The sequence below is a fragment of the Setaria viridis genome, chromosome 5 (genome assembly GCF_005286985.2).
Source record: "Setaria viridis chromosome 5, Setaria_viridis_v4.0, whole genome shotgun sequence".
Taxonomy (NCBI): Eukaryota; Viridiplantae; Streptophyta; class Magnoliopsida; order Poales; family Poaceae; genus Setaria; species Setaria viridis.
This window is the reverse complement of record NC_048267.2, coordinates 36,546,004-36,560,670: the sequence shown is the minus strand read 5'-3', so window position 1 is coordinate 36,560,670 and position 14,667 is coordinate 36,546,004. Positions and strand designations below refer to the sequence as shown.

The 14,667-nt window shown below is 40.8% G+C and overlaps 1 protein-coding gene across 3 annotated transcripts; it reads left to right on the top strand.

Moving 5' to 3' along the window:
- Positions 1-691: 691 nt before the first annotated feature.
- LOC117857219 (uncharacterized) lies at positions 692-11,672 on the top strand. 3 transcript variants are annotated; one of them, XM_072293713.1, is made up of 15 exons: positions 692-865; positions 2,448-2,529; positions 2,758-2,878; positions 2,975-3,160; positions 3,264-4,043; positions 4,514-4,693; positions 4,783-4,914; positions 6,435-6,620; positions 6,711-6,873; positions 7,846-7,910; positions 8,113-8,152; positions 8,448-8,606; positions 9,015-9,127; positions 9,209-9,284; positions 11,193-11,672. In XM_072293713.1, the coding sequence occupies exons 2-15, from the start codon at positions 2,466-2,468 to the stop codon at positions 11,196-11,198; spliced, it is 2,271 nt and encodes a 756-aa protein (XP_072149814.1). In that variant the 5' UTR covers positions 692-865; positions 2,448-2,465; the 3' UTR covers positions 11,199-11,672. The 3 variants fall into 3 exon arrangements, with proteins under 3 accessions (XP_072149814.1, XP_072149812.1, XP_072149813.1); XM_072293711.1 differs by having other exon boundaries at positions 693-865; positions 6,711-6,882; XM_072293712.1 differs by lacking the exon at positions 692-865 and adding an exon at positions 949-1,265 and having other exon boundaries at positions 6,711-6,882.
- The last annotated feature ends 2,995 nt before the right edge of the window (positions 11,673-14,667 follow it).

Sequence of the window (14,667 nt, the reverse complement as noted above, 5' to 3'; positions counted from 1 at the left end):
GATGGTCCTATTTGTCGCCAGCCGGAGCTTAAAAATTATGCTGAAAACTTTTGTGCAACAAAAAGGTCAAATTCACGTACAGATATAAAAAAGTGATCCCCTTTATTCCAACTTTCAAAATGTAGCACATTAGGTAAATTCAGCCATCAACTTTGCTCCAAGGTTCAGTTTGGCATCTGCTGGAGCATGAACTCATTAACACCCTATCTTTCACGATGATGGAGAAACATAAGGAGCGATACCGAATGCTCTTCCCGTCCCAAATTGCATGTCATTTTGTAACTTTTAGGTTCATAGCTTTAGCAGCTATACATCTAAATATATACTATGTCTAGATATACAGTAAACATTATGAATCTAAAAATATCGAAATAACTTATAATTTGGGACGGGGAGAGCACAACATTAGAAAAAATATGAGTAATGTGCAATCACGAACAACCAACTAGCATCATTAGAAAATAAATTCACCCTTATTTTAAATCCTAGTTATTATTTACTTCAGTATATTCTGTAGAATATGCAGGAGAGCTGCGTATTATTATATTAAGAAGGAGCTTACTCCAGTATATAAATTATAAAGTAAATATATTTGTAATTTGAGATATCTTTATGCATTGATGAAAAAAATTAGCATGACGCTGCCATCCACGACCACGACTCCACGAGTGCCCGAGCCCGAGAGCTTCGCTGCCGGTTCGCTGTTGCATCCCCCCGCTTTTTGAATTTTTTTTTCTCCCGTTCACCTCTCTCTCGTGGCCTTCCTTTCCCCTTTCCTGGCGTCGACGACTGGGCGAGCGGCGCCGCCTCTCGCTGTCTCGCAAGGTCTTCGCCGGGCCCTTCTCCGGCGACGAGCATCCGCCAGGTATGCCCGCCCCTTCCCTCACCTCGTGCTGTGCGGAACCGAGCAACAAAACCCCAATGTACACCCCTGACGTCCTGAGTTCTCCCCTGACGCGAACCCCCTGCAGCGAACTGGGTGTTCGGTGTTCCTCCCCTCCCTTACCGCCACAGCCAGAGCCGCGCCTTCTCCGTCCGTGCTCAACGGCTCTCCCTTCTCTCCTCCGACGATTCGTGCCCGTAGAACTCTGGTGGATGGTGATAGACGGCCGGCGACGAGGTGGTCCTCCTCCTCCTGCTCCTCATTCCTCTCTCGGATTGAGGCATGGTGGTGGCTGGGTTAGGGTTTCCGGTTCGGGATCGTCGGGGGAGGGCTCCATGGCCGGCGGGCTTAGAGGAGCGTCTGGCGGCGGTGGCGGATCGAGGTTGTGGCGGTACACGATCTCTTTTACTACGAGTTTTATCGCGCATGTTCGCTCCACCTAAAATTTAGAGCGTGCTCCGCCGCTGTGTCAGGGGATCAGGTCCACTAGAAATTCACGGGAATTAACAGTGTCGTGATACTCTCCTGGTTGTTATTAGTTGTTCTCGTTAGCTGCTGGCTGGACCTGGACATGTTCAGTCTTATTGACAACTGTTCCGTTGCCTTTTGGTCCCCATATCACGATGCTGTTTGCTTGCTTGCATGGGGTGTTCTTAAGGTAGAAAATTCATTGTGTTAGTGTTAAGCCTTTTTACATGTTTCCTCTTGCTGCGTTTTTGGAGAAAATTACTGGCAGTACTTTATTCAATTGAGCAAAGTGGCTTTTCCTGTCTACGAGTGCTTGGTATAATGTGGTGTCTCCCTTGTTTCAATTTGGAATGAGGGGAATGGACCTCTTACTGGAAATAGCCTTTGTCCTTGCTTATAACCTTTATTTGCTTACTTGTAGAACCTGTTGCTTCTTAAGGACATTTGGTGTACTTTAGGTCATCATTTTCGTTCTCTTGTGCCAGAGCTATTAAATTTTTTCACTTCATAGCTGATTAAATGGCATCTTAAATACACTCAGTTCTGCAGAGCGTATCATACAAATGTACCATGATTCTGTACTGATTTGCATTGCGAGACTTTTCATTCGATGACAGGCCTATTTTGTAGTGGTAGTAGGTACCCATGATTCATTTTTAAGCCCCCATCTCCTCTTTAAAATTAAAGGTGCATTGTTGGTCCCGTTGTTGTGCTGCTGATATATTTAATATTTAGAGATAGCTAGTGAATGGTGTTAACTTTGATAGAAGTAACATCTTAGAGAGGGAGGCATGTAATCCAAACTTGTCATAACTAGTAGATAAAACATTTTACTTGTTTTTCCTACTGCTTGTCAACTTTACATGCTTTATTCATCATTGAGGTGATTTTCCCTCTTCTGAATTAGTTTGATACTAATGTGTGTGTGGGTGTGTGTGGGTGTGTGGGGGTTGGGGTTGCTTCTGCAGTAATATCAGACATATTTGGATATTTTCCTGTATCCATTGATTCTATCTGCAGTAACACCAGGTGATCTTCATCGTGTTCTATGTCTATTTGGTGGTTTCTAATGCATTTCCCTTTTCATTAAATGCAGCCTGAGTTTGTTTACACTATGGAGGAATCACGAAAAAGAGATGTTTCTACTGCAAATGCTAAAAATATAAGCTCACATCTTGGTATGTCCTCCTATGTACTGTCAGTACCCGATCATCTCAGGAACTTGTTCCTTATTTATGCTCTGATTGGAAACTACTTAGGGCTCATTTTCATCATACTTGCCTCGTCCTACCTTCAGAAAGTAATTGATGATACTTGATCTGTATCTGCAATGTGTTGCTATGGGTTGATTGAAGTTTTTTCTAATTAATTATTTGACCTGACATATGCTTGTTATATGTTGGCAGATGAAGACTTTGGAAATGATTTTCTTTCATCTTGGAAGCTACCAAAATCAGGAAAAAACACAATTGACTTCAGTGCTGACTCAATTCCAAAGAGTAGCAAGAAATTCAACTTTGACAACCTGTGAGTTAATCTTTTGAAAGGCTTGACCCATCAACATTTAATGCATTCAACTGCTGGTTGTTCATGATGTCTCTAACAAATTATTTCTTTAACCAGGGATGATTTCGGACTTGATGGAGCCTTTGACAAATTACCATCTTTTAAAATGGGCATGTCTGATCTGGATTTCTCTAGTCCTCTTAAGAAAAAGGTGAAGCACAGCAGTTCAAATGGTGATGATCTTTCTGAAGGGAAAAAGGAAACTGAAAAGGACATTTTCTCCTTCTCCTTTGATTTCAATGAGTAAGTTCAACTGACTGGCCTGTGAAGACTGAAAGGTGCTTATGATAAATGATATAGAAATAAAGCTATTAGTTGTTCTGTTTCTGGTTTTGTTTGCTTTCAGGCTGGGAAAGTTTAGTCTTGATGCTAAGCTAGGAATTAAGGAAAAGACTATGAGTAAAGGTACCGGTAAAGTTGACCCTGTCTCTTTAGAGGGTAACAAGGATACACAAAGAGGCCTTTTGGCCAAGGGCACTGCTATTCTTGAAGATAACAATAGTAAGGACAAACAAACACAGGATGTTTGTGCATCAAGACCTTATCCGGCAAATCATGAGATTGTAAAGAACGCCAGTCGACCGGCTTCAAATGTTAATGCTGCCGCTTCATCTGACAAGATCCAAGAACATACCAGTGCCAATCCTGCAACAATGGAACAAACTAAAGTAGACTCTGTGCGCGGTGGCAATCATGGAGAGCATCCTAAAGAGATATACCCAACAAAAGAAGCTGTTAACATAGCTTCCCAGAATTTCTCATGCAGTGCTCTATCCGGTGAAGATCCAACACAAGTGCTACAAGATCCTATGAACAGTAAAGATGCTCCTATAGCGGACTTTGGTAAAGCTCAAGTATCAAGGGAGAGTAATGACAATGAGCAGTCGATTGGTTCACAATCCAGGGACACTAACATTATTAATCTCAATGTCTCAAGAAGACCGGTGGGTCAATTTGATTCCCGGAATGAGGTTGTGGAGGAAAGTGTGTCTCTTAATGAAGGAAGTCAAGGTAACCAAAGTTTTAGTGATGTTCCTAAGAAGTTTTTAAAGAAGACATCATGTGGGACAACGAATACTGAGGAAGGGACTTCAGGGCATAAGAGTCTCTCTTCTTCGACGCGGAGGTCTGTCTTTGCCGCAAGTTTCTTCATTCACAAAATAAAACCCTCATAAGTCATCCACTGTACTTTATCTTAAATCAGATAGTAATGTTACAGACTAAACGGACAGTCTGCCATTCTGATTCTGCTTCTGGTGCGCCATGCTTCTATTCATATTTCATTCTGATGTCGTGGCAGTGAATCTAATATAGAGAACTGTGACACAGTGGTTCTATTTACACATCTTTGCCACAAGTTTCTTCATTCACAAAATAAAACCCTCATAAGTCATCCACTGTACTTTATCTTAAATCAGATAGTAATGTTACAGACTAAACGGACAGTCTGCCATTCTGATTCTGCTTCTGGTGCGCCATGCTTCTATTCATAATTCATTCTGATGTCGTAACAGTGAATCTAATATAGAGAACTGTGACACAATGGTTCTATTTACACGTTTGTTACTTTCCTGAAATAACTTACATTATATGCAGGGGAACCAGAAATGTTGAACCTGCACTGGCAAGTGAGAGAGGAAGCTTTTCTCTTTTATACAAGTCTGAGAATATGAAAGTAAGCAGGGTCGAACTAACTTCAGAAACAGCCTTAAATCAATTATCTGGTGCAAGTAAAGTGATAAAAAAGATGACTACGCATCCTACAGATTTGAAAAGGTGGTAGACAGATGGGCAGATTAGCATATATTCATGAATGATGAATCTTACTAGCGTATGGAATAATGAATGTTGTTTTGAATACACAGGGAACACAAGCAAGCTAATGCAGGACCTGACAAATCTAAAACTGCATTCTCAAAAACATACAGCAAGCCAGCATCACATGGGCTATTGACCACCTCCATTAATGCCAAAGGTGACAGAAATGTCAAATCAGGGTACGAAACTATCATCCTTCATCTTGCACATTATGAATGTGCCATATTTGAAATTGGTTCTGCAGGTATTTTTTTGGGCATGCACAGTGTTCCCCATTTTCTCTTTGGTGTCTTTTTTGCACATGTTGTCTATGTGTCATGGTTGACATAATTCAATTATTTTCAGTATCTTAATTACGTCTGCTACTAGCTTGCCTGATGTTAACCTGAATGAAGCTTGTAGAAAAAGCTGCTATGCTATCTGGCTTACTCTTTAGAACTATTTTTCATTAGCAACAGTGCAAATCTGACCTATCTGTGCTATCTTCCATACTTTCAGTTCAGTGTTTTGTCCCTTCTGGTGGTAATCGCCTAATATTGAACTGTATGAAGATCGCTGTAAAGTTTCAATTTTATTGGTCTTGTTTTTCTAATTGATTTCTATTAGAGTTGATGAGGACCTTCATAATTTATTGGAAATATTATAATTTTGCATTCATGGAAAGGGTCTGACCATTTTTTAAACTGTCTAGTGCATTTGTCTATAAAAGGATGTTGCAGAGGTGGAATGGTTCATTAAGTAGAATGGATCACATCGACTTTGCTTGTTTTGTAGTTTCCATGATGGCCATTTGTTGCAATATTTTTTTTTCAACCATCCATGTCATTGAGTGGCTAGAGAGTGTCGGATTTAGTGACCGGCAGTCCACCTAGGGGGTACCCAGATGGTTGATTTGTAGGCAGAGAGGATCGCAAGACCATGAACTTGATGGTAACGCAAGGCACAAAACACAGAGATTTATACAGGTTTGGGCTACTAGTGTAGCGTAATACCCTACATCCTGTTTGGAGGATTGTATTGCGCCCTGCACTCGGGTGTTTAGGGTTCGTATGGTGGGATTGGATGTCCTCTAAGTGGTACCCCTACCTCCCCTTATATACTCCGAGGGGTAGGGTTACGTGGCAAGTCCCCTGGTCAGTTACTATAGATGGGATCTAGTCGGATTACAACACGTGGGGAGCCCTAGCCGGACTCTATCTTCTGCCTTCTTCATCAAGTTGGGCCGGCTCATTAGTGGTCGGCTGGGCCCTCCATGAGGGTACCCAGGTATCTATAACCGTCAGAGAGTATCCTTATATGATATCTGTTGCTAATTCTCAGCACTGCTTCCGGCTGCTTTTGCACACAAATTTGTAAAATCGCGTACCAGTTTGCACAGGTAGAATTAATAGGTTGATTGCTGGAGATAGAGTCTGTTGATCATTATATGGAAAATTACTCCATAGGCAACAACTGTACCACTGATTGATGTACTCTTTTTACTGTGCTACCTGATAAAATTACATCATTTGACCGTTCACACAATCTGTCTTTATGTATTGCTAATTGTGGCCGATTATAACATATTTTCAACCATATCCATGTAATTCTGTGAATGTATTTACTTCTGCAGCTAAACTACCTTTTTAGTGTAATTATGGCATTCTTGAATTCTTGTCAGATTTGATCCCATGCTAATATATATGTACATTTTTTTTAGCCTTGAGGCTCCTAGCTCAGGGAATTCATCTCTGCTGAATGCTCGAATGAGCACAGCACATGGCAGTGGTCATAAAATTGTTGCAAATCATGTGCTTCTAAAAAGCAGCAACGCTTCTGATTCATTGCAAGTCGCTCCCTCCAAAGATAATAAAATATCAATAATTTCTCAAATGACAGGAGCAAGGTACAATATCCTTATGCTCCGGTTATCCTTTGCCTTCTGAAATTACATGAGTGGCATGCTGGCAGCTAAAAATAATCTATCTGAATGCAGAATTGCAAAATTAGGAATCAGAAGTCCAAAGTCTGACAGGGTTCTAGAGAAGGAATCGGTTCAACTGAGTGGGACCAAGGGTTCCCCTGTAACAACATCCAAAATCCTTAAGTCCGTTCCTGAAGGAAAACCTGCATTGCCTAGCCCAGCCATAATGCAAAAGGTTCCTGAGGCATGTTCTCTTCCTGTCGAGTATTACATTTCCTTAGAAAGGGGTTCCCATTTCTACTCTAAAACTTGTTTTCTACTTGGGTTATCCTCATTGTCTTCTGCTGAGGTTTGTTTTCCATTTTACCTAGAAGCTTAGTTTATAATCAGAAGCAAAGGTACCCTGCTGAGTAAACTGCTTTCAGAAATATACGAAATTGTGTCTGGGCAGCCGTTATTTGGTGCCTTTCTCGACCTTAATTGCAATGCCTTGCGGACATCTCTCTCCATGGGTTGAGCTTTATATAATTGGATTTTTTAGCTATATTTGTTGAATCAATATTATATTGTACTTGCTGATTTCATATTAAAGTTTGCTAGAGGTTATTCACTCTGTATGTCAGAATCTAAAAAAATACCTGGAGGAATTACTTAAATTCCTAGAATGACATGATAAAGGATCATATCCATCTATTTGTGAACTCTTATAGCTCATTCTTGAGACCATAACTCATAACTGAAGAGATGAACCATGCAACAACAGGGAATTGTATAAGGACTTATCTTCTCAAATATCAGGTTTCTAGTTTGTCCTGTAAATGCATTTTATGGGGTTTGAATAAAAACCTACTGTGATGTATTTATTATTGTAGAGACTAATTATGTTTCTTGTGGTGTTAAGTAAAAATTATGTACCATGTTTGAATTTATCAGTACATTGCTACATCTAGAGTAATAGTTTTTTTGTTGTCTATCTTAAACTTAAACTGAAAGTTAAATATGATATCAACTAATTCACTATTATAAGCAGACTGCAGAACCAATTTGCGGTTATAGGTAGCAAATCTTTATTCGGTAATAAAATACTGAAGCTATTTGGAAAAAATAGTATTGTGATGTATCCCTATTTTATAAAAAATAGAAAATAAAATAATTATCTGTGTTAATTTAGTTGCAATTTTCTTCATGCTGTTAACTTCACTTGCAGGAATCAGTTCTAGATCCAAAAGCTCCTACAGTTCTCAAATGCATCATGAGGTCTCCAGCTGTAAGGTTATTAGTTGGACCACATTTGAGAAACTTAATACTACCTCTGTTCTCAAATATATGACGACGTTTAGGACAAGCAAGCTAATTCATTTTTGAAGTAAGTAGCTTGTCCTAAACGTGGTGCATTTAAGAACGGAGGGAGTATCTTTTATTACTATATAATGTCTTTCTATTGGAAGTAACAACTTTGCAAATGATCATGCAGAAAATCACCTCAAACTGTTCAAGAGTTGGGAAATGGAATGGTAAGTGTCATGAAAGTTCTGATGATTCTCAAGTCATTGTGGTGCATAGTCAAAATATTTGAAACAATCATAACTTACATGAATGGAACCTTGAATGAAAAAAATCAATAGATTTGTCAAGAAATAGCATAAAGGACATATATTTCATTTCATTTAAAAATATATTACTACAGCGACCATTTGCCAATTCTCACTTATAGATTGTGAGAAGACAAAAGTTGGCTCGCATTTTGAACTGGAGTCAGTATTATGCTAATCACCATCTCGGCATCTCCTTATTAATTTCACTTGTTAGATTCTGGGAAGTGGAACTCCAAAAGCTCATATGGATAATGCGATCTCTTCATGTATGCCATCTGGGATGGGAGACATTTCAGATCTAGAGTTGCCTATGCTGTTAGAAAATGATGGCAACTTAGAAAAAGCTGAGACTTGCAGAAAGGAGCTTGAAGATGTGAGTAAATCTGTCAAATGCTTTACCATAAAAGAATTGTCCGATGTTTTATTATCTTTGTGAGGAATGCTATAACTTGAGTGCAAATTGCTTTACTGCATGAAACTACCCGTAGAGGTTCTCTTAGTGCTTTATTAAGTGTACACAAAAAAGAAGGTTGTCTTGGAGTTTGAGCAGTGGCTTACCCACCTTTATAATTGATATAGCCTGAGAACTTTCATTTTTGGACTAATTAGCTTGTCCTAAACGTCATATATTTTAAGAACTGAGGGAGTATGTTTTGTTCTCCTAATATTGCCTCCTTTCTTTAACCTAAACTGTTTGCTTTAGCATGATGATGATATTCCTGAGCTAGTATGCTGATGGATCTAGATTAACAAAGTTTCACTTAATACCTTCTGTTTGCAGATATGCATTTTATTGAAAAGGAAACATGCAGAAGCTAAAGAGCTAGCAGTTAAGGCTATCGTTAACAACAATACGATGCTGATGTTAAACCACCCAATGTTTGAGGAGAAGATATCCTAATTGAATGTTTTTTTTACACCTTCAATTTTACATTTATGGATACTAAACTTGTTATGCCTTCACCACATGAACATTCGCTCGATTCAGAAATTTGCGAATGACCTGAGATCCAAAAAGTACTTATTTGAGGAAGTTGGCACCATTAACGCCGTAAGTTAACAAAGCCTCTTTCAATTTATGCTATTATCTTAAGCTGAAGTTCTTTGTAAGTGAAGATAGAGGAAGCTGAGGTAGTGGTGCCTATAATTTTCTGTGGCTGAAATTACTCTTCAATTTTCATTAGTGGTCTTAGCCTCCACGTAGTCAGCCCCATCACCAGTTTTTCCATGTTTGCAGCCACATCAGCACACTACCAGCCAGTATGTAGTCCATGCATGGCACCCTCTTTCTCCTCCATCACCTCTTTCTCCCGGTAATTTTGTACCTTTTACCTCTCCTATGTCCTTGCTGCCCCCAACCTGCCATGGGCTCTCCAGTTGCCACCTGCAGCCATTGGTGACCACATTCTGCACTTTTTTTTTCTCGAACTACGCAGGAGAGCTGCGTGTCTTTCATTAAGGTAGAAGAGAAACAGTACAACGATCCTGAAAACACTCAGGTCGAATATAGAAAACCACACACACCCACTAAAAATACAAAGTTACAGACTTGCCACAGCCTAGTAACAAAACACGACTCAGGGATTCATAGGGCCTAAGCCACCAGTAAAAATTCACATAGTGCTCTCAGTGGTATACTGGTATGTTTAGTTCATACAAGAAACTAGAACTTCACCTAGTGCTCATCCTTCTATCACAGTGCCTTTTTAAATAAGTCTTTTCAACCATAAGGATCACACTGCCACCCTTGTTTTGTGCCATTTTCCCACTTGGATGCCCTATTTTTCTTATTTATATATATAGGGATGTGTCATATATTAGTTTCTGGCCAATCTTGAAACAGAAAACCTTTAGTTTCAGATCTTCTATATATATGGCTTCTAGGTTCCAATCTATCATGACCTCTGAGGCTATCTAATTCTAGGTTTCTCCAAATATGAAATAAAATTTGTCATTGATGTTAGTCTTTCTTGTTTTACTGTTGGAGGTTCATAAAGAGGATGTCCTATTCCACATTAAGAAATGGTGCAGGAATATGATGCAAATGTGTGGGGCTATAAAATTTAAACATTTCATTTGGTATTGAAAACTGCAACCTAGCTTGTACCATCCTTTTCTTTCTAAAAGTATTTTGAAAAAACCTATTTTCCTAGAATAATTCCTCAAAAATATGAAAGAACTGTTGGCATCTTCCAGAAAGCACTTATTTCTATCCACTTTTTAGTTTTACAGAGAGCACTTATTGTTGCGATTCTTGTTAAGCTGCTATTTGATCATACCAGTCCCATTTTTTTTTGTGATCGAGTGTAATGAAGGCTAAATATTTGATGTTTTAGCACCCTATGAGTATTCTCAAGGCTTGTTTCATTCGTATTCTTTTAGTTTAGCATATCAGGATTTGGTTCAGAAAAACTTAGGTTATTTGATGAAATGTGGGTTCCAAAATAAAATTGAGATCATGCACCTGATGTATGCTTATTTACCGATATTTTGATGTGTGCCTTGCATGCAGCCTTATCAGATTGCTTTCTCTTCTAATTTAGGCTGGAAAGAGCTAATACTGATTGACTGGACAGCCATGTAATTTTATGACCTGTATTTATGAACTTCTTGTCGATCAATTATCAATATTGCCTTTGCACAGACCTCTTATGTGCCACTTCTACAGCAATAAAGCTATCATCATTGCTGATTAGTAATGGCCTATATTCGTAAAGGAGACCAAAAGTGGGTTATTTGTCTCTGTATGTATACAACACTGCCAGTTGCACCAATACACACACTCAGTGCTTTTGGCTGAAGCTCCAAAAAGTGACTCTAGGTTTTGATAAATTTGATGCATGCATCACCGTGAGGAATCATACCTTTTGACCAATGATTATGGTTGCTGTGTTACAGTTTTCTTTATCCTGATGTTACATTAGTTGTTTTGGTAACTTGGTGCTTCTGTGCTTGGCAGCATTGATGCGGGACAAGTGCGGGGAAAAAAATGCCTCGCCCTGGTGGAGTTCGGATAATGTAAGTGCAACGAAACAGCTCAGGATCCAGTGTAAATGCAATCTTGAACCTAAAAAAACTGCCTTCCTCGTGCATTTTGTTAGATGGCTGGCTTCAGTACACATGTCCATCCACACAGTATAGCAATTTTTTGAGTGTCTATATCTTCTTGTAACCTGATAATTCTGGTTGTGGACTCAATGACTAGATGAGCACCATGTCAATCTCTAGTTCCATCTATGCTAATTGGAGTTGGCGTGAGAACATTCACATTAGATTGATTAGATTGATGCTAGGGAGATGTTGCAAGAAGAATGAGGATAGAGCAATTGTGGTGGATGACTAGGCTGCCCTTTCCACCCTAAACCTGATGTACAGAGTTAAAAGCCAGTAATTTTTGTTGCCTCTACCTTTTGGTATGTTAGTGTTAAAAGCTGGTAAATTTGTGGTCTTCCTTTTAGTTAGCTACTATGCTGGTTATCTAGTTGCAGCACACTCGGTAGCACTGACATTTTCAGATGGCTAAGAATTAAGAACGTAAGACATAGTGGGTTGGTGTTTCTTTCTCATTGTTTGCTTTCCGAGCATGCACGCTTGATCAATGTTAGTTAAACTGTAGCTTGAGCAGCCGGACCTCAGATCGTCCCATTGTGAATAGGCATGCCTCTACTAAGTTCTTGCTATTGTTCTCTATGTTGAAGTTTTTTTTTTTGCTTTAAATTCTTCAAATCCAATTATTGCGCTTGTGCTGCACATTTATGAACTTTGTTTGCTTTGTTTAAATCGATGATATAACAAAAAAGAGATTGTGCTTTACATCCTTATGATCCGGTCACTCAGCTAGTAGTGTAGGACCGGGAGTACATGAAGTTGGTGCTGCGGAGTAATCCATTAGTGAACTGTTTCTGAGTTACAGCTGGACACTTGACAAACACTACTGCTAACAAATAGAATAAACAGGATAAGGCCATTGTAATGGTCCGCTAAAGCTTTTTCATAACCTTACACTAATGTTAATGTGGGTTTGACACTCGTGGTGGGAAGCCATGTCGAGCTGCAATCCCTCTTGTGCCGGTCCCCTCGACCAAGTGCTGTCTACGAAATGCCCATGGCTCCCACCCTCAATCTGAACCCTACCCAATTTGGCTTACCATCGGTAAGGGTGAGTGGCCTATTGCGGCAAAGCTGATGTGTTTGGTTTGTGTAGTGAAATCTGCTAAGTAGATCGCTTGAACCTCTCCGTCGCTGAGGTTGCAGGCGAACTAGAATGCAGGGTCTATTCCGTAATTTCTCTCGTCTTTCTGCAAAACTTGGAGAACTTTACATTGTTACAACAGGCCTCGTTCGTCCCATCTCATTAACCTTCTCATTGGTTGTATCATTCTATTATGCCTGCCAACTCCTATCCTACCTGTCTCGTCCAATGTTGCGTTCTCCTTTTCTTCATGTGACGATCAAAAACGAAAAGTTTCAGAGAAACAGATGAGATCACTAATCCAAAGAGGATACCGACGAATTCACCTATACGTATCCACTGGAGTTAAAGTTGGAGGTGGAATTTTTTTCTCGGCTCCATGGCTCCGTCAGTTACCCATTGGCAGCAGGTGGCGTTCGATAGCGTGGCTCGTACAAGAAGCAATGCCGGTTGCTCTGTGCCTCTTGATCACATTAGGAACACACTTCGGCCGCCCCTGATAGATGGCCGGCCTCTGGTGCGAGTACGGAACGACGGGAGTGGTTGAGGGAAGCATCGGTGTACACGAAGGATCTGAATGGAGGCATGCAAAGTTCAGTTACTTTCAGATTGTCTTGTTTGTTTAAGTGATCGTCAGCCGGCTAAAAGGCCCTCTCAAACTGCCGGTTAACCGTTGAGGTCCACAGAATTGAATATTTTTTTGCCGCATTGCATTGGGCTAGAAAGAAAATGCAGGAGCGTTCTATTCTACGGGTCTTTCTTGCGTGGACGCCATAGCATCTGGCCTATATAAGGACTGTGTGCCTTGTAGCTCCAGAACCCCATCGCCTTCTGTTTATATGATCTTTATACATTGTTAGTACCGAGCTCTGTCTTTGCAAGTGCTCCTGCACGAGTGATAGGATTGCATTGCGTCTGCAGCTCAAGGCCCTCTCGAGTGCCAAAGGTCCATAGAGAGCCTCCGAAGCAAAGGATCCATGGCACGTGCCTGTACGGGTCACCTCCTCTGCATCGCCTTGCTGCTCGCCGCCATCGTGTGCTCGGAACCGGCCCGGGTCATGAGAGAAGGACCAGGAAAGACACCGGCCGGGGGTCGTGGGGACGTCGCTGAGACCAGTTTCTCCGTCCAATTCTCTAGTAACTTCAAGACGGTGACCGGCCAGGGGCAGCGCGCCGCCGTGGTTGTCTCGGCGGCGCACGAGTCCAAGCGCCTGAGCCCCGGAGGACCGGACCCTCAGCACCATTAGGCGACCACCATCGTGGTGAGATCGTGCGGTGCGCGCACGCGAGCTGCCACCGGAAGATTGGCAAGAGCTTATGGTCCATTTGGTTATCGTTGTCGTTCCTGCATGTTTTACTCTTACTCTTTTTTTAATGTTTCTTTCTTGGGGTCAAATGCCCACTATATATATCATGTTTTGTACCGAGACCACAATAATATTATTGGACCATAGCCATTCGGAACGAATCCTTTTTTGCTACTATCGTCAAAATTATCTATGCACTGTTCCAATAGTTCAAAAAGGAACAGAGAAGAAAAGGCCCGATGTCTTCACTGAATTTTCAAAGAATTTGTTCCCAACTCAATGTTGTTAAGTTCAGAATCGACTTCTTTGAGCTACCTGACATTAGATTTCACAAATGTGTACGGCACCTAACCTCTAAGCTCAAACTCGGTGAAACCCTACGACCAAGAGAAAAACGAGTAGGCCATCTGTTGGAGATGTCTCTCCGACCTTTGAAGACGGCAACTCCGGGGTTCTGATGATGACATTAACAGGAGCCTCCATGACGATGGACATCCCAGAGACCCGCGTGGCGATGGCTTCGACCGCAAAACATCCTTAAGGGTTTTGGAGTTACCATGTCCCGAAGCTCCAGATCCTCACCAAGCATGCATGGGCTCACGCTAAGGGATCTGCTGAAGCTAAATACGTAGATGACAATTGTACCGCATCCTAGAGACCCACGTGGCGACGTTTCGACCGCAGAAGCTTCAGGATCCTCAATATTGATGAAGAGACTGAGCTAGCACTCTAGGGGTTCTGATGACGGCATTTCCAGGGCCTCCATGACTTTGGACATAAGCCTCAAGATACTTGAGATTTATGAAGAAAAAATAAGTAACCGTGTCAAGTCTCGCGTACAAACGAAAGAATAGCGCTAGTTAAATTCTAAAATAAATAGAAGAAGAGCATCTCTACTGAGGCAAAGACTCAAACCTGAGTGATCAGGATACACG